The sequence below is a fragment of the Lepisosteus oculatus genome, chromosome 1 (genome assembly GCF_040954835.1).
Source record: "Lepisosteus oculatus isolate fLepOcu1 chromosome 1, fLepOcu1.hap2, whole genome shotgun sequence".
In the NCBI taxonomy this organism is placed as follows: domain Eukaryota; kingdom Metazoa; phylum Chordata; class Actinopteri; order Semionotiformes; family Lepisosteidae; genus Lepisosteus; species Lepisosteus oculatus.
Window position 1 is genome coordinate 69,546,039 of NC_090696.1, and position 25,429 is coordinate 69,571,467.

Sequence of the window (25,429 nt, forward strand, 5' to 3'; positions counted from 1 at the left end):
TCAAGGATGAGGCAGACTAGCCTGAAATGAGCCATTCCAAGGTATGGAAAATAAAGGAGTGACTTCACTAATTTCCATGTAAGGAACAATCAAACCACAAAGGCAAATTAAAAAATCATGTGGGGTTGTTTTGGCACACTTTGTGAACTGTCTTGATGCAATTTTGTCAGGAAAATGTCAAAACTGCCCAGACCTGCATGATGAGAAATTGGTTACAAGACTAATGTATCACTACACGTATGTACAGTATGAACTCAACCTCTGTCTGTAGGGTGCACATCAAACTGTTATGGGTCCTGTTGAAACGTGAAAGGCATTTCTTGCAAAACTTGCCATTTTTTCTCAGGACATTGACATCTCAACCTCACACCATTTCCAGCATCTGAAAGAACTTTTGAAACATGATCCATTTTGCTGTGTTTGGAGTGTTCATGCAAGAACTGGCATCAGAATTTTCTGCCGAATTGCAGGAGTTCCAGCATTTTGACCTAATGTTTTCTTTTCTGATTAAAACAGACAGCTTTGACACCAGTGACATGGATTTTGCGGTGTTCCAGTGGATGAGTGTTAAGGATTTTGAAATACAGCTAATTGAATTGCAGTGATCAGAGATATGGAATTCAAATTCCCAGAGCAGCAAAACACAGAATGTGATTACCTCATGTCTATCATCTTTCAGCATTTGGAACAGGATATCTGTGTGAACAGGTATTTTCACACATTAACTCAGTTTTTTGTTCCACCTCTGGCTCGTTAACAACGGAACACTCAGAGGCTCATGTGCTGCTTAAAATCTCGAGCTACAGTACAAGCCTAAGAATGGAGCAAGGGAAAGGATCACACTAAATGGCAAGATGTGCATATTCATTGATTAAGTTAAGATATTATATGACAATATTTTTTTATCAAAATGCAAGTAGGGCTATTATTGATATTAAAAGCAAAGTATCAATGGAATGCAAATCCATAAAAAATAAGTGCATTAACTAAAGTAACTCTTGTCACACACCTACTGAAAAGTTGCCTCTGGTCTAGATGAAAAATACCAGGATGAAAGGGTTAAGAAAGGTCTGTCCAAAGCTGACTGCAGAGAAATGATAAATAAGAGAAAGAAAGCTGTCCTCAGAGAGATGGAAGCCAAAGCTCATAAAAGCTAGCTGGATACAAACTGTAGATCGAGAGAAGAAGCAACAACAAAAGAGAAGAGAAGAACACACATCCAAAATTGTTGGAGTGCTGTCCAGTAAAACTAACAAAATGAACTGGGCGTACACTCTCTGGTGCCCCGTTGAAGGCTTGTGTATGCCAAAGTGTTGACAGGTTCGACAAGTTCTAATAAAAACAAGTTTTTTGGAGTAGAGAGAGTGCGAGCCCAGCTCATTTGATTACTTTTAGAGTGAAAAAGCTGACAGTATATCCTGTTTATTTTGTGCACAGGAGAGCAGACTATTTTTTGTTTCATGAGAGTAAAAAAGTAGAATAACTCCACAAACCACAAAGAGATAAAACTAAAGATGTTCTGTTCTTAGTTCTTTTGTTTAGTGCTCTAAACAAAGAGACAGTTTTTTGTTTTGCTTTTATTCTGAGCACTGGTGCTTTGTGTGAAAACCTGAATAAAAATATTTCCTGTTTGGTCTACACTTATGTATGGTTTATTTTGTGTACGGTACCCTACTTATCACCATGGCCTATGGTGTCTTGTGCCATCCAGATTCCATAAAATACCTAACACATTATGTGTTACTGAGATACATAGCCTTGATTATATACAGTATCACTTACAATATAGTACTGTTAACAAATTATAACCAGGTTTTATTCATGATAGGACTGTAGAGCATGACCAAAAAGTAGAATATAAAATTGTAAAAGAAAAGTAATACTTCTGAATCTGTTCTGAAATACCTTGTTTGTATTTTAACAAAAGTTCCCATATTCCTCTCCTGGCATAAGGGTCCACACCAGCTGTTGGCTCATCAAGGATTACAATTCTTGATCCTCCAACAAATGCAATCGCAACTGACAATTTCCTTTGCATTCCTCCTGTCAAAAATAATGTTGAGGAGATAAATTACACTTTTAGCTCTCCCAGAAATGCTCATTATTGCTAAAATAGGATAAGAAACATTAGTAATTTTACTATGTGAATTTACTGTGCTATATAAGCAACTGTGTATCAGTTCCACTAACAGAGTAATATTATAATAAATTTTAAATGTTGTCATATTAACTAACATGATGTATATTTTTCATAAGTTTCATTTAATAAACTGCAGCATTCTACAGAAAAATTAAATGAAATGCTACAACTTTATTGACAAAAACATCCATATTGGAAGGAGTTTAGCACTAACAACAAAATCTGTATATTTTCTTTATAAAGTTGCCAATTTCAGTTATGCTTGTATTCAATTTCCTGCTATATACTGTATATCACATCTTTTTTGAGATTAGAAAACATGGCTATAGTACGTAAGCACAATATTACTGCTTAATAGTATAGATGAATTTGCCTTTAATATAAAGAATCCTGTTTGCACAGAAATGAATTAAAATACTGGAATCTAAATTTCAATCTAAATTTGATTAGACTAAAATGTGCTTTGTCCAAAACAATTCTGGCTGAATTGGCTATCACTAGGAAAGAACTCTAATCAAGTTTGTGCTAAGACTGCAGGCAGTTTCTCAGTATATATTGAGAATCCAAAGAAAAGTATCACTTTTTATACATGTAAATGTGTTTTTATAAATAAAATGTACAGATTGTATTTTTTGTGTCATTTTGATTGATCATTAGACTGACTATCACAAACTCGAGTAACTTGGACTAAATAACTGAATTAGTGAATCAATCTTTCTTTGGGATCTAAACTTGCGGATTGACCTGTGTTCTACACCATGGTAGGGTAACTTGCAAGACAAAAGTGACCCAATCACAATGATTGGCAGTTTATGGACTAGTGATCACCCCAAATATGTTGAAATGTCATCTTTGAACATGCTACGTATATATTTACAAACTGTAGCTGATCAGCTCATTTATAGAAAGAAGGAGCTGACCATTTTCAGATGGGAATTGGGCAGTTCTAGTGGTTTTAGTTATTACCTTATAAAAATACGGTACTTCTGTACGATTAGGTATGTGATTAAAGAAAAAGTGCACTTTGAAGTTTCATTAATACTAATTCACTAATTCAGAGTAAGTAGAAACCTGTTACAGCTGTGGAGTGGCTACTAGTATTGGTTATGCGGTGACGATCTGCCACTCTGTGGCAGACATACTGTATGAAGAATTGTGACATGCAGCTGCAGTGGATCTTGTCTGCACTACAAACCACTCATACAAGTCCTGTATGAGTGAATAATGTCTGAGAGAATCAGAATAATTCAATGAGGAACTGTATGTTCTCTGTAACTGTGTCCCCTTGTTACTTAAATACAGTGACTGCCATATGCAAAATAGATCATAGAACATAAAGAGTTATTCTTCTTGGTATGACTGCAAGATACAGTAGCAGGAGAACTAGAAAACTGAGGCATTTGTCTATTAGTGCTGTTGCAAGAAAACTTTGGGAGATTTCTAACTAAGAACTTTAGTTTATTCAAGTTGTATAAAGCTAACTATTATGAGAACTTAAGAGACCTGCTGTAAAAAGCTTGAAGAAAAATGTGTTAGTTTAAATATTTCAATATATACAACATGAAAATAGAATCACATTTTATAACACAGTGTAAATGTCAAGTGTAGATCAATCATAATCCACTATTACCTGAAAATAAATTTTTAAAACATTGTGTTCACATTACAGCACTTCTGTAATGTCAATTTATCAAACACATCTGTTTTAAAAGAGATTACATACTCAGTAGGACTTCTTTGTTAAGTAAAGGTCATTTCATAAAAGAAGATTATCAACTCTGTTTGATCTTCTGAATAAGAAAGGAAGGATTAATTAATAATAAAAAACGAACTGCCAAGTACCTGAGAGGTTTTTGACCAAATCCTTTCGTTTATGTGGCAGGCCAACATCTTTTATTATCTGGTCCATTTCTCCTTTTACTTCCTTTGAACTTTTCCCCTTTAATCGTGCATAGAAGTAAATGTGCTCTTCCACCGTCATTCTAGAAATGAAACAGCTTGTGTTACATAGTTATACTGGCTAGCACTTTTTCCAATGAAACAGGTGCTGTATCTATCAGAAATTAGAACTTTCATTCCACTTCATGCTTGATTACCACAACATGCTACAGAAGACGTATGCACTTTTGTACTGTAAATACTTTACCAGAGGAACTACATATTAAATGTTGGATGAGATTAAGTTGGGTGTATCCATGTTTTGTCAATAACATAATTTAATCTGATTTCTTATGTGCATTCGCTGTGTCGATCATACCTTAAATACTGTAGATCCTTGCAAACAATGCACCACAGATTAGGAGAGGTATTTCAAATGGACCAAAGGCATGCCCCATTTTTCAATATACTGTACTTATAAATTAGACCCTGCCTGAATTTTGGGGCTATTTTTAAATAATTGCTGCTGAGTTGTGAACCTGGAATATCATGAAAAACCAATATTGTACCTTACTACAGGTCAAAATTTTGAAAAAGCCAGAGTGGACCTATTTAAGAAAAATATGATGGAAAAATATAAACAGTGAAGTATTATTATATGTCACTACTAAATTATATGTAGTATTTATTACATTAATAAGTTAACATTTTGTTGTGAAATTTCTTATAATCAGTAAAAAGTGACCAGTACAGTGCAAAAGAGTATAAATGTTTTTTGGTCTTTTACAAAAAGCTGTAGATATTTATCCTTTTACAGTACATTCCTAAAAACATTTAGGGATGACAGTAGATTCATTCATATACTGTACTATTTTTGCTTTGTGAACACTTGTCTTTACTGAGATGCTACAGTATATTGCTCTCTACAAAATGTTGTAGAACTGACGAATCATAAACTTTCCCCCTAAAAATGTTTAAACTACTGAGAATACTGCACTCCATGTGAACAATAGTTTGTCACTGAGCAGCCAGTGACACAAGATCATGAGATCAGATGTATTTGTGCAAAAGTTTAAATGTGACAAATTGCACTACAGCATTTCAGGAGGAATGTTACAGCCATTAAGTTAAGAGGACATCCATGAGTTGAAAACTTACTCCATTGCAGATTGTGCAAAGTCAGCTGACTGAAATAAAAATTGAGATGATAACCTAATATTGTGGGAATACGTAAAGGCTCATATATAAAGTAAGTACCATCTATGACACTGATGTACTCATTCTTTAAGTTAAAATTCAGAATGGGATCCAGAATAGGAACAAGGAGTTAAAACAAAGTAATGAGGCCAGGCGCTCCGAGCCCCAGACTCAGACGGTCAGGACGCCAGGGAATAAGGCCTGCCCTCGGGCTACCCGTAAGCCATCTTCCAATGCTGAGCGAGAAATAGTGGGAGCGCCAGTCTTAAATAGTGGCAGACTAAACAGGGTGCACGTGCACGTAATGAACTAAAATACGAAAGGGTCGGAGCACCCTTAAGAGCAGGGATGACGACCGTGACAAAAGGTTGACTGACACTGGTTGTATGAAAACAGTATTAACAATGTTGTTACATAGACATCAGAAAACCTGTTAGGGACTTTTCTTGTGGGACTGCAACTTTTTGATTAATCAGTTGTAGTTGTATAGCTTGGTGATGCTGGTTTATGATGTAACTGTATCAAGCTACAGTGACTTTTACTGTACGGTCCAGGCTCCCCTGGAGTGTAGTTCTGGACCTATGCAGACGGTATAATCCAGAAGTAAGTGGAAAAGAATGACGGGGAGTAGACGACGAGGATCAGGAGGGGTTAACAGACAGGGGGGTGGGAAGATGGTGAACTGGTGCTCAGGGGGCGTAGCCAGGGTGAACAAATCCAAGGAGTCCAGGGGGGAAAAAGTCCAAAACCGGGTGATCCAAATGAGACGTGACAAAACAGAGTTAAAAACCGGAATGGGATCCAGTACACTGACAAGGAAAAAAAAACAGGATGACGAGGCCAGGCGCTCTGAGCCCTGGACTCAGATGGGTCAGGATACAAATAGGAGATCTATGCCCTCAAGTCGTGGACGTAGGGCGACTTGATGGTAGGCGAGCCTCTGGGCGTCTGTCTTCCGATGCAGAGCCCAGAGTAACGAGAGCGCCCAGCTTAAATAAGGAGGCAGGTGCATGAAATAATCAAAAATGTTAAAGAGCCGGTGCACCCTTAAGAGGAGGGATTACAATCATGACAGTTACAGTACATTGTTACTGGTGGTTTAACTGACTGTAACTTAGGATACATTAACTGTCAAATCAGTGTGTTTTGCACATGCAAATTCAAAAGCACTAATTATGCTATGTGCTGCCACATTCACAAAAAAAGTAGTTATTTTATATTTAATGAAAAGAGTTAAAAGGGAATTTGAGATCTAACTTTTCTTCACATGTATTATATTGCATAATACTGAACTTAGTTTAATCTTTTAGTGCTGGCTAATTATTAATTATAGGTGAAAATACATTCTGAGGTGTTTAATATATTCTGTACGCGGTCTATGTTAACTACATTTCTTTCTTTTTGGTGGTTTGTAATTTTTGATTTTTTTTGTCTTTATGTTTTCATTTACTGTATATTTTCAATTTTAACTTTTAATTATAAAATCAAACTCCTGAAAACATTTTGACAAGATACTTTTTTGGGACGCAAGTATTTGTAGAACATGTATAATTAGGTGCGTGGACTTCTGTCTTCTTTCATATATGTATAAATTAAATGGTATAATGTAATTACTGCAAAGGATAATTGGTGATAATTTTGAGAGTCAAAAAATACCAAAGTTTAAACATTACATTGGAGGAACAACATACAAGTTTATACAGATAGAATCTAAGGCAATCAGACAAAGGTCCTGTTAAAATGTTGAAATTTCAGTTCAGATTTGAAGAGTGTCAAGAAATCTGTCTGTCACAGACTCTGAGGAGTGGAGCAGAGACAGGAAAGGCACAATCACCAAGTCTGAGATTTAATCTTGGGTAAAGTGAACAAAGGACCAGCCTCAACTGAAATCTCACCAGAGGAAAAATAGACTCAAAAGACTTATTTTAGGTCTGCATCAGACAGAGACGAATGTTTTACAACAAAGTGGGCAAAATGGATAACGTGTAACTTTTCCTATGATGATAAATTGCTTTGAGTTAATGACAACATGTGCAGTTCACCATGTATGTATCTGAAACTGCTCTCTTTACACAATATTGGGATTTAGCAATCATGCAGTTCACTAGAGAGAAAGTCTCAGAAGAATATGTAAGTCACTAGCTTTTGTGAAGCAATAAACAAGGTGAACAATCTGTAAACAACAATTTTTTTTGGGGGGAGCAAAGCTTTTCTAGCGAGTGCAAATCTGTGTAAATCCCAATGTCAAAGAATTTTTTTTATATATATACACAGTAGGAAAGACCTCTAAAACGTATTTATGGATTCTCTGTAATGTTATGCACAAAACTCTGTTGATCTTAAATTTAACCAAATATATTCAGAAATCAATTTAATTCTGTTTGTTAAAATAATTTAGGTATGGTGTGTTAAGAACACAAAGGGGTAATTATTTAAAGTGTACATACTCATTAAATAAAACATTGTGCTGGGGACACATTCCCATATGTTTTCTGATATCATCCATCTCAGTTCGAATATCCTTGCCATTGATTAAAGCTGTGCCAGATGTTGGTGGAAACAGCCCTGTCAGAATTGACCTAGAAATAACAAAAATAATTACTGTACCTGTAAAAGTATAATCACTTACTGTAAATCAGCATTTCATATATTAGTACAAAGACTCAAAATACAGTAGATCAGGGATATACTCCCTAAACATTGTGATTATGTGTGTGTCTCCTTCTTTTATCTATTGCATTGGAAAATAGCTCAATAAATAAAAGTCAGTTTCAGTAAATAATAACGCTAACGATAAAAATAAACTTATGAAGACATAAAGTTAAGAAAATGGAAACAAAAACATTTAACAATTCTGCAAACGACTATTGTTTATTGAGAAAGGACATTATGTTCTGCATTTGGTTAACATAGAGGTTCAACATGTTATACAATATACTAAACATATTATATTTTCTGTTAAAATGTGGTACTGAAAATCTAAAATGTGTCCATCTACAGTATGTTCTTTTTTAAAAACCTTCATTCAGTATCATTCAGTGTAGTTTTATTCAGTGTTCTGCAAAATGAATCAAAACAAAAGCACTTAAAATGATCATTTATACAGCAGTGAAGAATTGCTTTCACCACTGTGGTTTCCCCTCATAAAAATACTTTGCATTCCAGCCATCTGCATTGTCGCATATTTAAAAAATGTCTTACATTGTGGTAGTTTTTCCTGCTCCATTATGACCAAGGAAAGAGGTTATCTGGTCTTCATAAAAGTCAACACTGAGTCCATCCACTGCCACCTTCTTGCCAGTCTTGTAGATTTTAACAAGGTTCCTCACAGAGACCCCTGGTTTTAGATTGGGTGGCACTGGTTCTAGAAAGCCTAATATTCAGAAAAAAAAGCTAGGCTGAGCAAAATCTGAGAATATATCTAAAAACAGATTTAGGACAAATGATAAAAGGCAGAAAGAGATAGAGAGATGTTGACAGAGCATCAGGGAGCATACCTTCAGTACATGTACAATGGCTCACAGACGTATTTGATCCCTTGCTTTTGTTTTACTTTGACAAATGTGACATAGCAGAAGTTAGTAGACAGTGCTGCCTTTCAAAAACCTATGAATTAAAGTTTTGATAGGATAATTCATCACGTCTAATGGACATGATCATGACATGATGATATAAAATAAATAAAACATTAAACTTTTCAATGCATTCAAAATTAAAAGTGTAGAAAAAAGCTGGTTTGATTTACACTGTTATTTGGTGCTTTAGTCCAATGGTGATCATGAAATGGCTTAAAGAAAAAACTGGTCTTGTGAAATCATTATTTATTCAACAATTTTAGGTGCATTTTGTTATCCAATAATAATGTTTCAAAAAGTGAAAAAAAAACTCTGCAAGACCACAAAAGACAGATGACAGCTGTAAATTTGCAGGGTGTTGAAAAAGGTCAGATGTATCACAGGCACTGAGATCATGAACATTTTTTTACCAAACAAATGAAAAACATCACAGGTTATAGAAGTGTGACAAGATGGATACACAACATACAGGACTACTGTAGTACTTTAATATGGATCAAAACTATGATGCCTTATTTCACTGATTAAGCAAGTGTGGTTTGTTTCCTGAGAATGAAAAAGTATATTGTATATTCATAACCACTTTGTTTACAAAAAAAATATAGAAAACACAGAAAAAACTGAATGAGTCCTTTTTTTTAAAAAAAAAAAGCATCTAACATCTGGGTTGGCAGAATATATTCATTACTAATAGGCAATTTCCTGTTCCACTGCTGACTCCTTGGCTTTTCAGGGTATGTAAAGGCTGCAGCACCATATCCATTATATTACATTATATCAGTAATCCACTGAACACTGTATACACTGTATATGCATCCTATTTGTGTACACGGAAATCTGTACTGTATATAAAATTGTATGAAGGTAAAATTAAATTGTACAGTTCAGTTATTAAGTAAAATAAAGCTAAAAACAAATTATGCTTTCCTTACCATTTTGATATCCAGAAGACATTAATACATCCGGGTCTCCATCTGATTTTGCTGACAGTCCACACCAATAAGATGCTGTAAAAGGGAAATACCAAGGCCTCGGTATTCCATACTGACCTGGAATGAAATATAAAGCCATTCTCAATACTGTAGATGCCAGAGATGAAGCACTTGTCTTCTTCTAGTCTGATCAGTTAATTCAGTGATTGATGACCATACATATGTAATGTATATACTTCAAATCTGACAGACTCAATATGATCTAACAGGCATTATATCAGGAGGTTAAAATCTAGTTAAAATGTAGTAGGCGCATACATTTAAAGAAAATACTGATTTTCAAATATGCTAGTTTCCATAGTCCCTCCCCTTCGAAATGAATATAGAAAGTTGGAAACACATACAGTATTATGCACACATTTATTATGATACTGTTAATTTTGTTCTTTGCAGAAGATGAGGCTTCCACTAAGTAATAAATATAAGGAAATCTACAAACATTTTGTTTTTCATATGAGACTATTGTAACATGGCAACATTTTTTATTTTATAATCAATCTACGCAGTTAGCACATTTGGTAGGAGAAAGTAGCCCACATACTTTTGAGAACAAAAATGTTGATTACAGAGAACCATAAAAAAATGTATTGTCTCCAAAATTGAACACAATATTCTAAAAGAGATTTTGCTAGTAGAATATCGAAATATGCAAGTCTTGCTGTACAAGTCTCCACAGTACAAGATATCTTCTACAAGCTTAGATTTACCCATCTTATAGTACTGTACATCTATAATTTATACAGTATGTGTGATACCTGCATACAATTCCTTGCACATGTCTGTTAAAAGTCATCTGTTAGGTACAGTATTTGGCCTGCCTTTAATTGTATCTGAGTTTTACATTTTCTGCCTATTTTTTGGTAATACTCCTAATTTGATATGACCTGTGTACTTGATTAAAACTAGCAATGCCAGAATTTAGATTGTCTGTAACTCTAGATCATACATTTTTTACGTCTTACAGCATGACCTGCTACGTGAGATCTTTTTAATTTAAAGCTGTAAATCTTACGCAAATTAGTATAATTGTGTACATTCATGTTCTTCCCTCCATTCTCATGACAATTCAAAAATCTTTATAATTAATTTTGTTGCGTGGGAGGAAGGTGGCTTTCAAATGTTGCTTCTACGGAGGATATGTGGTACCCCCAACAATATGGAATGTGCAAGCTTTTAATGCAGCTCTTGAGAATAAATTTAGTGCATTTACTTATTGAGAATGAATTAAAATTCAAGCAGGGACCAGTAAAATGAATTAATAAGCTATCAATCTCAGCTTTAATTTAATATTAAGCTCAGTATGCTATGACTGTTAAACTGCGTTTCATTTTGTGGTTTCATTACTGACAACAGCATTTTGGAATTTAGTTTTTTGAATTTTTCCCACTTCCAAAATGTGCATATGTCTATCACAGTATGACATAGGAATTTGTATTTTAACATTGTTTGTTTAGTATAGAGCGGTGGCTCTGTGGTTAAGGATCTGTGCCTGTGACCGGAAGGTTGCTGGTTCAAATCCCACGGCCGGCAGAGGAATCCTACTCCGTTGGGCCCCTGAGCAAGGCCCTTAACCCTAACTGCTCCAGGGGTGCCGTACAATGGCAGACCCTGCGCTCTGACCCCAAGCTTCTCTCCCTGTCTCTGTGTCTGTGTCTCCATAGAGAAAAGCTGGGGTATGTGAAAAGATGCATTCCTAATGCAAGAAATTGTGTAGGGCTAATAAAGAAACATTACATTATTATTAAACTAACATATACTGTAATACTTTATATACTGTACAAGTACAGTATATAGACTTGTATTACAGTATATAAAGTCTCCTTATAGGCACTCTCTTATTTACCAAAGCAATTCAATTGTATTATTTTTACAAAGCTTTAACACCCATTTAATTTCTCCTGTAAAGCTCTGTTGGTGCTTAATAACACATTACTTCTTTGAATTTCTTTCCACAGTTTCAATCGCTATTTGGATTAGTCTGATTCTGTGGTAAAGACAGCCACAATCCTCTCTCAGTGTGAGATGGAAGTAAAGTGGGAGCTAATTCTGTAATGAGATTTTTCAAAGGATCTTGCAGCTGGAAACTTCTGAGCATCAGGGATTTGAAAGTGTGGGTTTATGATGTCTATTTTTACACGGTATACAAGGGTAATTTTGATATATTCTTTTCTTCACAATTCTTTTACTTGAGTTGCACATTTTTTTAATCTTTAAATCTAAAAAGTTTTTTTACGTTTTTAATTTCAACAAAAAGTCTTTAAGTATAAACTTGAAGAAAGTACCTGGAAATACATTCTCAATGTACCATGTGAGCATCCAGTAGATGAAAGAGTCAATGAGCATCATCATGATGGAGACCACAAAGCTGTAGCGTTCGCCTTCCACTGGATTTACTCCAATATTACTCCATTGAATGCCAATGCCTTGCTCTTCATAGAGGGAGAAGTTTTCACAGCCAAACCCAAAGGCAACACTTGACAGGAGGCTCTATGCAAGCAATATATCATGTTTAATAAGATTTATGATTGAATTTAAATTGGAGTGTTAAGGAAAGGCAAATGTGAAAAAGAGGTGTTTTAAAAATAACACACTAATGAGATTGATGAGGGAATGATCAGTCTGGGAGAGCTTTGCATGCCGCAGTGTTTTATAAAATAAATAAAAACTTATTTCAGACACTAATGTATCTGAAGGATTTAAGCTCAATGACACCAACTATATTAAGACATTATACTCTGTAAGCACACTTCAGTCCCTACCTGTACTCTTCTTTCCTGAGCTTCCCATTGACATTATTATAAAGCTGTGCCAAGCTCCCCCTGGTCACCTGCCAATTTTCTTAAACTTAGCATCACCAAGGGTGTCAAAGGGCAGTGCTCACATTCCTTTTAGGACATGACCTTGGTTTGGCTGATACCTTACCGATCTATGATGCTGCTGCAAAGTGTGATGTTTAATTTTTTCTTAACAAATACAGTATAAACAATAACAGTTCTAAAGAAGATGAAAATAACTGTTGTTTACAGAAAACAAATTATTTTGATGGAGTAAATGTCAATGCCACGTTTTTATGTTTTAATATACTGAATTAAATATTGACATGGACAACAACTATTCAATAATATTTACTAAAACTGTTTTGCATCAATTCAATATGCTAAAAACGTTTAATGAATGTATTGTCTGTATCGTGCCCTTTCTTTTAATAAAGCACACTTTGCTCATAAATACACTATAGAGATGATAAACTAGATGTCAGTTTGGTCAGAGGCGCATTGCTCATGCAAATGAGCATAACAGCCCATCTATCTGCGCAAAAATGTTACAATCTGCATGTCAAGGACAGGGGGTTCAGCAAAGTCACTTAAAATGTATATGCAGTACTAGCAGTCTGAAGTAACAAGCCCAACCTTTAGTCAAACTTTGGGTTTCACTGATTACAATCATGTTATTAACTAAATAAATGTTTAGTCAGAGTGTGGAGCTAAGTCAGCCAAAGCAACAAGTAGAAGGTCATTCTATATTGAAAAGAAAATGAAAGCATTAGAAACAAAATATTTCAGCTACAGTATGTAGCCTTCTTTAGGTGTGTGAGGGAAAGAGGAATAGAAGAAATATGATTGAATGTTATGGCAGGGAAAACAAAATGAAAAACAGAAAATGGTAGTAAAACTTGGGACAGGAGGACAGAGTTTGGAGTGAGATATAAAAGACAGCAAGTTTTAATGCAAACAAAAATGAAACCATTTGAGCCTTTGTGCTCAAATTCAAATTTATTTACAGTATAATGAATATGTCTATAAGCTATACTGTATGTATATTTCACTACCTTTCTTACTGTGGAATCAATTTAATTTCTTCTAAATATTGTTTTTAAACTTTTTTACAGAGCATCAATATGAAAAAAAAACTTTTCAGTCTTTTTTTGCTTATGGTTGCCAATTAAACCTAGGAAATATAGAACTAGTCACTTAATAACAATAAGACTATTTATAATAAGAAAAATAATTAGCATAGAGTTTTGTCAATTATATAGTTTTTTTACAGCGTTAGTAAAAGAAACTTACTTTCTACCATTCATAGGCAGTCTATATACTGTAGTAAGTCCGTAGCACAGGCCTGTGAAATACTTACCACAATTGTCTTTATCCTGAATGTTAGGACATCTTGCCATGCAAAGCACAGAATATGGGGCAGGTAGAGAACAAAATAGATTATTCCTCCACATGCAGCTGCAAGGTTGGCTTTGGAGAAGAACACACTAATGAAAAAGCACTCCATTATAGTCGAAATACAAAACACCACCAGGAAGACGAAGAGGACCGATGGGTCACTGTAACGCAGGACCTTCCCAAACTGCATGTGTCAAAAGAGATCAGAACAGGGAATATACTGTAAGTGCAGGCAGACAAATACACATCTGTATGGTTGCTTCTAAAAATCAAAGACATGCTTTTAACTGGCTTGATTGTTTATTATAGTTACAATTATAATTACAAATTAATAGCCATGCAATCATGAGAGACCTTTATACTGGGCAAATATTGCAGAAGTCAGAAAATAAAGTTTCTCCAGTTAGGTGTCTCATGGGGTTGTGTTGCACGATTTGACTGTCAGCAACCAAATATTATGATTATTGCCGATTATTGTGTAATAGGATAATATGAAAAATGCATTTTATTTGTAACAGCTAGCTTTTCATAGAACATAAAATGATATGCGTAATGCATGTATTACCGTATACGCATGAGAGAAATGAAATAGAAAAAGAGTACGGTAAAACTTTTTAGCAACAATTTTAGAGAATTGCAATGATTTCCATAATGAGGTGCTGCAACTTTGGAGGTTCTGTCCCCTTTTGTGTGGAATATGGTCTTAGGTAGAACCAAAAGACCTGAATGTCAAGGTTTCAAACTAAGCACTGGGTTATACTTAAAGGGCCCTTAAGACACCATAATGCTAAAATCTACTCTACATTTCACAGGGTACAATTTGCTTAGGATAGGATTTGTATGCTTTCAAGACCTTTGGACATACTGAAGCTTATTTTGTACATTAGTAGATAACCCAGAAAGGCATTAGAATAGTCTAACTCAGTGAATTGAGTAATATTTTAGTAAAAGATACGCAGAGTAACCCTTTGACTCTGCAAAAATAATGTAAGTTTTTGTACTGATCTCTCTGTGTCAGTGAAAAGGAATCCAATATGAAAGTAAAGGCGTGTTATATAAATCTGTATTTTACTTAATATTAGCTAGTTTTTGGTTGCTGAGAGCTTTCAATCATAACATCACTACATCTTTAGGATGGGTTGCTCAAACACTTTTGTGAATGTTTTCACTGTTTAATATCACACTCTAAAGATGAAATTATTTTTCAGAAAAGGTATCAAGATTTCTCAGCATTTTGCAGAGCTGTGTATGGTATTTTTCTGATTGAAAGCAAATGAGAGGTACCCCATCTTAAGGATGTTATTGCGCTGAATTAACATGAATCTACATTGAATCACCTTGAGGATGAGGGTGAGAAGAAGGGCACTGATGCTCAGTGGAATGACACTGCTGATAAACCAGCTCAGCCAGTAAGTGCCATAGTTCAGTCCCATCATCCTCACCATCTCCTTCAGACGTGCCTCCTTCTCTTGCACAATGCTTTTTACAATCATAGCCACAGAGAAAATCCAGGCCAGTGTCATATAGAGAGGCAGTGAACGTGCAAGTGTACGTAGAAATCTGAGGAGCAGAGTGGGAATTTATTTCACTAAATCACAGTATTTGCTCAATGAAAACATGTAATTACAACATTCAATAAGACATCTGGCAAATTAAGCACTTCAACCTAAAATGGTTTCATATTTAGAATCTGTCTTTTCTTCACAAGAAACGAGAAAGTGTATCAATATTTGAAGATATAAACAGATTATAACACAGTGTCATCTGTGACACGAGACAACATTCAAAAGGGAACTTATGCAAAGATCAATTATAACTGATGTTCTATTTCAAGTGTAGGAAACGGTGCTTATAAAATTGTTTCTCTTAAAAAAAGTCTAACTTGAAGTCTTATATAGAATTTTGAGTCTCAGCCAGGCTAGAGCACTGGGGTAGTTAGGAACAGCTACAGGGAATGTTTGAGATTTTGTTTTCCGGTTCAAAAGATAAAACTGCCCTTCATTTTTTAAAAGTTTGTGTGGAGAGTCATATGCTACTACTGTACCTGGTGTGTGATTCCATGTACATTTCAAATGGCCATCATTTTTAATTAGTGAAAAAAACCAACAAGAAATTGCAAAATTTGAACACAGAAGCACAATCATCCTACTCCTTGGTTACAAAAACTGTCTGGAAGGTATCCCTCAGTCAGACATTCATTATTATTCTGTTTTTTGCAGTTACCTTTAGTGATATTCCCACTGGACATATCGATTAATGGATTGATTGAGAGTCTGACAATTTGTTTTCCTAATGCATCTTCAATGTTGTTAAGTTTAATTTACTGTTTGGCTCCCTGTTTTGTGCTGTTTACAGTCAGGAGGTTAAGTTTCTCTTTCTCTTTCTATGGCTGTTGCAGCTACAATAGATTCCATTTGTACAACAACAGATGTGAAAGTTTCTCTTAAAAAAGAGATGTGATCATCATCAACACTTAAACTTAAAGTTCAAAAAACATTTTAACAGCATTTAGGAGTGTGGACAGGGTCATAAAAATTAATGATCACAACCCATATTTCAGACAATGTCTTTTACTCCAGCACCACCCCAATATACACATTCTGTAAAACAATCTTACAAATAAGACAAACAAGTCCCTACCCTGCAGGACCATGTACAGCAAAAATATTGAACACAAAATCAACATTGATTTGTAAACCATAACAGTTTTTTATTCCTTCCTTGTCCATCAATATTGCTGTAACATATAGACTTTCTTTGTTTATACCTATAAGCCCCCTCTTAGTATTTGCAAATATTTAAAGTTGTTCTAAGTCCATTTCTCCTATAATAGGGTTCATGACAAAACTCCATAAAGATAATAATAATTAAATATACTATTACTGTTTGTTTAAAATCTTCCCTAGAACTTAATGAAAATGTGGGGAGTGGTTGAACGTTTCACGATCTCTTCCCTAATTCTTATGGTAGCACTCTGTAATGCAAAACATACTGAAACAGATTTCACAGGCAATGCTCACAAAGTCTGAGAACAGGAATGCTTGTGCATTTACTAAAGATTGGGTGCTATGTAAGGTTACTCTTATGACCCTGGTTCCCTTGAAGACAAGTTTAGTGACCGAGCTGCTTACAATTCTTGGCAAAGGTTCTCTTTCATTTTGAGAAGTATTTACCTGCCTACATGTATGAGACTGGTAATAGAACCTTCAAAAGTGTGGATGTGTAACCAAGTACACCTTCGAAGCACATGATAACTGTCACTCATATAAAAGACTACTATAACCACAGGATTACTTACTATGGACCAGATACCACTGTGGCAATTATGGGAATGTAGGCCACCCATAATATTAGGGCTAGCATTCTGAATGGTAGCACCAATATCTTGAGACATGCCTAGAAATGACAAAGATTCTCATTCAGGGGCTAAATCCATAGTTGTGGGATTTGGGTGTCAAATCGCGCTCTGAGCCTGCTACACAAGTTCTGCTCAAATCAGGAACATTTAACTGCTCCACAAACTAGAGCCTCTGAAGGCAATGCAAAGTTACAAGCAGTATTTTTCATCACTCCCTCCTAATCTTTCCCAGTAAGGTATGAGTCCGCCCGCACAGTCTGAAAGCCGCCGATTGTAACGTTCGAGTCCGGAATAAGTTCCTGCAGCCACGTCTCGGTGAAACACATGATACTGCATTCACGATACTCCCTCTGGCTTCTCACCAATGCTCCCAGTTCGTCCATCTTGTTCGCTAAGGACCGCACATTTCCCATGATGATCGAAGGAAGGTAGGGTTTAAATCTCCTTCTCTTCGCCTTTCGCGTCGCACCAGCCCTACAGCCTCGGCTTCTCCTCCTCAGCTCCTCCGGCACCGATGGCTTCTCTCCAGTGAGTAGAGCCGGACGCGCTAGCGCGATCAGCTGGTCCCGCGTGTAGACAATGCCTCTGTGGCTATCGGCATTGCAACTCGATAGCCACAGAGGTCCGAGTATCAGAAAAAACAAGAAAAAGTTTCTCAGCTTCCTAGTATCCATCATGTTGTGATCGCAAATCTAGTTGCCGGCAAAGGTATGAAGAAAAAACACTAACACACTAGCATTAACTAACTGAAAGAAACAAAAAGACAACAAAAAGACATGGCGCCATCTTGTAAAAAAAAAAAAAAAAAAAAAAAACATCGGCGGCTTTCAGACGGTGCGGGCGGACAGAAACACCGAGAGCGGTAAGAGGAAAGGAGGGGGGCTCGCGGTGCTTGTAAACAACAGATGGTGTAATCCTGGACATATTCATGTTAAGGAGCGCGTCTGTAACCCGGACATCGAACTGGTAGCCGTAGGACTGCGTCCGTACTATCTGCCGCGGGAGTTTACATGCGCCATCTTTGTTGTTGTTTACATTCCACCTACGGCAAATGCAGAGGTAGCGTGTGACGTCATAAACACAGTCACAGCCAGGCTACAAACAAAGCACCCAAGCGCTTTTATAGCTATTTCAGGAGACTTTAACCACGTATCTATTTCCACCACTCTGCCTACTTTCACCAGTTTGTTAAGTGCCCGACCAGGGAGAACAAAACACTGGACTTATTATATGCCAATGCTAAGGATGCATATAGTTCCACAGCCCTTCCCCCCCTTGGCAGATCAGATCACAACCTTGTCTTGCTTACACCACTATACAAGCCTATTGTCCAGCGCAAACCTGTGACCATGAGGACCGTGAGGAGATGGTCTCAGGAGGCTATGGAGGATCTACGTGGTGCTTTGGAGGCCACCAACTGGGATGTGCTGTGCGAACCACATGGGGAGGACATAGACAGCATGGTGGACTGTGTCACTGACTATATTAACTTCTGCGTAGACAACACCATCCCCACCAAAGACGTACACTGCTTTTCAAATAACAAACCCTGGATCACCAGCGACCTGAAGGCTCTTCTGAATGACAAGAAGAGAGCCTTTAGGAGGGGAGATAAAGAAGAGGTCAAGCGTGTACAGAGGGAGCTAAAGCAAAGAGCAAGGATGCCTACAGGAGGAAGGTAGAGGACAAGCTGCAAAGGAATAGGGTGAGAGATGTATGGAGCAGCATGAGAGAGATCACTGGCTTCAAACAGGCTGGGGTTGCAACAGAAGGGAACCTGGAGATGACCAACAAGTTGAACCAGTTCTTTAACAGGTTTGATTCTGGGTCCTCTGTGGCGCAACACCCATCCCCCCAACTGCCCAACACCTATTCTATTTATCACCATCAGTCATTTAGGACAACATTGGATCATTCAGAGATCCTCGCTGAACTTCTGGAGTGAGTTTGCTGCACTGAAAGTAAAGGGGCCGAATAATTTTGCACGCCCCACTTTTCATTTTTTTATTAGTTAAAAAAGTTTCAAAAATCCAATAGATTTCGTTCCACTTCACAATTGTGTCCCACTTGTTGGTGATTCTTCACATAAAATAAAAAATTTATATCTTTATGTTTGAAGCCTGAAATGTGGCAAAAGGTTGAAAAGTTCAAGGGGGCCGAATACTTTCGCAAGGCACTCTATCTATCTATCTATCTATCTATCTATGAGACCCATTCCAGGGAAAGCATACACCCAAGCACACATTCTGTTCTGTGCTGGAACATCAAAGCCTAGTGAGACATTTTAGTCTTCCATCAAGAAACAAAGTAGACATTGGCTCTGTCAATGAGGTAGATAAAAAGGAGACCCTCAGGAAAGGGACCCACAGGAGACCCTCTCCCTGATTCCCTGAGAGCCCCTGATATCCCTGCAGTTGTGAAACATGTACTAATCAACTCATAGAGACCACGGATAGCTTGTAGACTTTACCCTGCTAGACGAAGCAAAGATACTTCCTGTGACATGTGCTGGCATGGGTAGGGATGTGATCATTTCAAACATCTCAGATTTAGGATCAAGTTCAGCCTTGTTTGGGCACCAGGAAGTACTTTTAATATGTCTCAGGTGTGGACACTGGTCTTCTTGGATAGCATCCCAAGAGAGAGGTGTTTCTATATAAAGGGCGAGTGGATCGATAAAATGGAATACAAATGATGTCTACCACATATTCTCTAGACTTTAGATTCCATTTCTGTGGAAAACCAGACTGGGTAGTTTTGCGCACTGGATGGAAAGAGTATAATACTGCCAGTGGGTAGTGTGATTAGGCTGAAAAGAGCGCTGTGTCAAAAGGAAAGGCAGCAGGATGTCTGAGTAGGTTGGGAGAAAGTGGTCGCTAAATGACTGCTGCAGGGTACTGCTTTCTGAAATCAGGGAACCTGCAGGTCAGATACCGAGAAGTGGTCATGACTACAAACAGAAACTATCTGCATAATAATACTGAATCAATTATAAAAACACACTCTAAACTCCATTATTTTAATATAACCAAACATTTTGTCCTATAATGATCATTCCATCCAATCATTTCAAATAACCACTAAATCTAACATTGAACAAGAGACCAACCTGTCAGATTTCTTTAATACAGCAATAACAAATATAAAAACCTCTTTTAATTATTTTAGCTATTGCCTGCTTTTTACTTCAGATTCTTCTGTCAATATGTTTCTTTTTTATATTAGTTTTATTTTTTAATAGCGAAAAGGATCTATCTTCTGCAGTATTTAAGCTTATAAGGTATATAATAGTTATTCAAACTATATCCAAATCAAGCTTTGGAAAAAATTTTGAACACTGAAACAATGACTACCTACACAGGTATGACCATTTAAAAAAATAAGTACATTTATTTTTTAAACAAATGTAAAATTAAGTCAGTTTGTAAAACATTAATGCGCTATTAAGAATTCAAAAGACTTAAATTATTATTTTCTTTCACAATCTACCTTTTGTTAAAAAGAGTTACAATTATGGTGTATAGTAATGTCACTAATAAAAGTTCACTAATAGTTCATAAAAAAGTACATTAATAAAAAAACTTTAAAACACTTGTATTCATCTACTGTATACGTTGTAAACTATTTTCACTGAGATTGTTAATAGAAGTGATAGAGGCAATGAGTTATGTTTACAGCAAAATTAATAAATAAATATTTAAAAAATATATACAGGTATATTAGAAAGAAAATGACATTTACTAGCTAGACCAGTTTTCTTTAACTGAGTTAATCCCTAAGAAGATTACTTTACATTAATTTAAGAAAAATATCTGTAATATACAGTAAGGTAATTTACCGCTGTATTGTAAAACACAGAGTTTCATAAACATATACAATACATAATTGTAAATACTGCATTTTGAAACACATGTAATATTTTTGTCTCTTTTCAGCTTAATATTTATATTCACTGCAGAAAGTTTTAATCTGGAAGAGTAAAAACAGTGGAACTTGAATGTCCTTGTCCAAGACCCACTTTTGATTAATGCCCATGGGCCTTGTTCTAATTTATTTATAAATACTTCATTAGACTACCATTTTCAGCATTTGTATCCTTAGCATGCCAGCAGACCAAATAATGATATGCAGCATACTTATATATCTGGGTGCACACTTCCTGTTGAACAGATCAGTGTTTTGTACAGTATGATTGGCTTTGTAACTTGTATTTCAAGTGATATCCTCTAGGTGTCCTTTAAATGTTGTTAAATTAGTGTAAGCACTAGTTAGGAAACCACAGAGGTGTATGCTATATTGGATATTGATGGACATACAGTACGTACATTTGCACAACCTGCAATTCATTGTGAAACTAAACTTAAATCAACATCAAAATAACACACAAAACAAAAGGCCTTTTTGATTGTGATTGATGGTGGTGAGATGGAGACGTACTGTATAGCAGAAATGAAATGGTAAAGAAAATGTTCATTTGTATGAATGAAAACTACAAATTGAACCAAATGTCTGTTCAAAATGTGCTTGTATTAATTTTTTTATTAATACAAGCTCATTGTGTTTGTTTTATAACTGCTATCATGTATCTCTGAACTAAATTTTATATTAGCAGAACAAGTTGTAAGCCATATAAAATTAATAGATTTTTGCTCTGTTACTACTAGTTAGTAGCGTTTAAATGTACTGGAAGCATATTTTAATAGTGACTTGATTTGTCTTTGATGATGGCAGTTTCATGATCAAGGCCTACAATGACATTCTTTGAGGCTTGTTCCAAAATCCATTACTTTTGTCTTGCAATTACAACATACTGTACTAGTCCTTGTCAGTGATATCTCTGCAAATGATTTCCTGAAAGAATACACTGTTTGCAAATATATATATAAAGTATAAACCTTTTCAACATTGCCCATGCATTAAACTATTTGTATACACCATCTGAGAAAAGTAATCCATCAAAAAAACTGTTATTTTAAGACCATGTTAGAGAAGTAATCAAATGGAAAAGTTGAAAATGAATTGCTCAGGGATTGTTGCTGGAAATGAAAGCATTGGAATAATTTATTGTCTCATTCACCAAAAATGCCATTGAATCAAACTTATTACTAACACAGGCATGCATGATTAAAGGAAGTAGCCATCCACAACTTGGAGCACAGATAACAAAAACACATCATGGGCACTTTTCACGTATGGAAATAAAAGAAAGAAAATCTAAACATGTAGAGCAGTGTTTTCCAATGACTGGTGTACAGTATGTATGCATACCTCACTATGCATATCTACATAAACTTATTTATAAAGTACATGTGCTTTATTTTGTCTCCAGTGAGATTTGAATTCATGTTCTCAGGCTTACAGTATAAGGCTCTAAACTCTGAACTATGGAGTCACTAAAAGAGTTGTTGACCTTCCTGTACATAATCTGGTGTCTTTGTGATATAGAATAGCAATGTTTGTCCTTTTGTTTGTGCACTTTTGAGTGCTTTACTCAAGGCTACAACAGGATATGAACCCATAGCCTTCCAGTTATGAGTCTAAAGCCCTAAATACACTTTATGCAATATAAACAAATGAAAACATGCTGGGTTTTTTTTATCTATAAATCAGAATTGTCTGTTTAACTAAGTGTTGCAAGAGAGATGATGTCTCATTTCTCTTTATTTGCAAATTAATGTACGAATTCAGTTTTGATTTGTGCATTATATTTAGCGTGCAAAATAGCACCAATATTAATTTAAAATCATAGTATAGCAATTGTAAAAAATGACAGATTTGTTTCAACTTGAATGAAACTTATTATTTAATTATACATAATGCCAATTGAGTTAATACAAACTAACATGGGCTATAATGCTGATGCTGGCTTCCATCACATTTGACAAATCTATCTTGACAAATATATGGTGACATACACTTCCATTTCTCCTTTGTAACATCTGGGGGTTCAGATGGCTGTGCCAGTCAAATAGTCTTCTAAGATAAATCACAAATTATTCAAAAGAGTTTTAGGCAGGACTAAACTGAACTTCTATAAAGATGAAGAAAGAAATGAAACAGTATATGAATTCTGATTAATCACTTTTTATGTATTTAATTAATATGTCTAATTTACTGTAATCATAGTATAATCATACCCAATGCAGACAAAATTAAGATTTCATTACCTTATATATAACAGTTTTATTAATGGGTTAAGCAAGTCTCCAAGCTGGTTTAACTCTAAAGTTTTTCATAAACATCAAGCTTTTGAGGAATATAATAATAAAAACAATAATAATAACTATTTTTGCTATTATTAATGTTTTAAAATTTTTGAGTCTTAGCAAACATATTACATTGATAAGAAAGTATGTTTGCTACATGTTAAAATGCTAGAACAATTAAAGTTCCATGTCATGGTTATTAATTTATCACTGGATGGGACTGTTTAATTTTCAGTGTAAAAATGGAGGACTGTCTTATACTGTAATAGTTCAAGGAGGACAGGGGTCTGGCTGTTCTTTTATTAAAGGAGTAATTAAGTCATATTATCCAATTTATAACCTATTGCAATCCCTTTAACATATACTTATATTCTTCAAGCCTGTTCTAGTATTCTTTTCATTCTGTCATAGATTTGTCACTGTGTATAGAGGTGTAGCTTTATAGGGGTACTGCCAGCCATACAGTAGGTGTTTTTAAAGCAAAAGAAAGCATTGAAACTTGCAGTTTCATTTACATTTAAATAAAATCACTTGTTGACTGCAGATCACAGAGTACTTACTTTTTTTAATAGCAGAATTAGCACATTTCAGTAATTGTTAACAAAAGTATGTCTCAGTATGTTAATGTATGAAAAGTCCATCAGGTGTGCAATTAAATTGTGTCAATATCCTGAAGGACATTTCTTAGTAATGACATGGCAAGTCTTTTTAATAACAATGTATTACCTAGTTATACTTATATATTGTGCCCTGTGATCTGTAGATCCTGATTTATTTTCATTATTAATTCACTTTATTTCCTTCACACTAACCTTTACCATCACACATATCAGTGCTGATGGCACCAAGAGGATGAGAAAGTTGTCCATGAACCACGCGAACCACAGAGAGCTGTTCTTCACACCCACCATCCTCAGCACCTCCTTGAGCCGTAGTTCTTTCTCAAGAACGAGGTGCTTGATTATCATGCAGGCGGAGAACACATAGGCCAGCACCAGGAACAATGGGAGGATGTTTCCAATGTACTGTATGAAGCTGTTACAGAATTCAATCAAAAAGATGAAGGCCAATGACAACACAGACATTAATTCTGTCTGAACACTCTCTACTTCATAGGTTTGGAGGTCTGAAAGAATAATGGGAGTGAAATAAAACTACAGTACCGGTAACCATATTATATTAAGCATTTACATTTGAAATAGAATAGGTTCTTGGTCTATTGAACCTATGAAATAACGAATCTTCAAAATCCAAGACTTGTGCCAGAAGATGTGTCATCAACACATTAAACTCCCTGACTGTCACCATATGAACCAGCAACCCCACTGGGAAAGGAAATAAAAAGAAAATCAAAGCAATTTCCACATATTGCTACTTTCATTGGAGTGGCTACTATACAGTATATGTATGATTAATGACTTTAGTTTGTGAAAGTATTTACTACTTCTATAACACAATAACCTCTTCATCTTTCCCATGCACTATGGAAGTGATGAATCTAAATCTGTATTGGTACAATGTAAAATGCTTTAAGTCTTCTGAAGCTTGCATACAGTAGGTAAAAACAAGGCCTGTGTGTGGTGTGTTTGTTTTGATTTGTACTTTTCTTTCTGTTTCACAGCTGCATGACCTTGTCCATGTGTATAATAAACACCCTGTGTTTTTTAGGACACCTGTTTCATGGCGTTTAACACATCCATTTTTTTCATCCTTTGCTTCTTGGAAATGTACTCAGACCATGAAGAAAAGGCATTGGGTTTTCCTTAACTGTTGTTTCTTTTCTGGCCTGCCTCAGTTAAGTAAGAATCTTTGCACCTGAGATACAGTATCACTACAGGTGAAGGCTGTGAAGTACTGGTCAATGTGTTTTTACTGTCCCAGCATGGAATATGTTTCAGTAGTTTAATCACA

The 25,429-nt window shown here is 35.6% G+C and overlaps 1 protein-coding gene across 1 annotated transcript in view; it reads right to left on the reverse strand.

Annotated features, from left to right (window-relative positions):
- LOC102683509 (phospholipid-transporting ATPase ABCA1-like) overlaps positions 1-25,429 on the reverse strand; it is a 310,746-nt gene that overhangs the window by 164,480 nt on the left and 120,837 nt on the right. Inside the window, exons 15-22 of the mRNA XM_069192079.1 lie at positions 15,292-15,514; positions 13,917-14,138; positions 12,065-12,269; positions 9,723-9,839; positions 8,417-8,588; positions 7,663-7,794; positions 3,983-4,122; positions 1,906-2,043 (exon numbers count right to left, since the gene is read on the reverse strand). Coding sequence (XP_069048180.1) covers positions 1,906-2,043; positions 3,983-4,122; positions 7,663-7,794; positions 8,417-8,588; positions 9,723-9,839; positions 12,065-12,269; positions 13,917-14,138; positions 15,292-15,514 — 1,349 coding nt within the window. The remainder of the gene's footprint in view (positions 1-1,905; positions 2,044-3,982; positions 4,123-7,662; positions 7,795-8,416; positions 8,589-9,722; positions 9,840-12,064; positions 12,270-13,916; positions 14,139-15,291; positions 15,515-25,429) is intronic.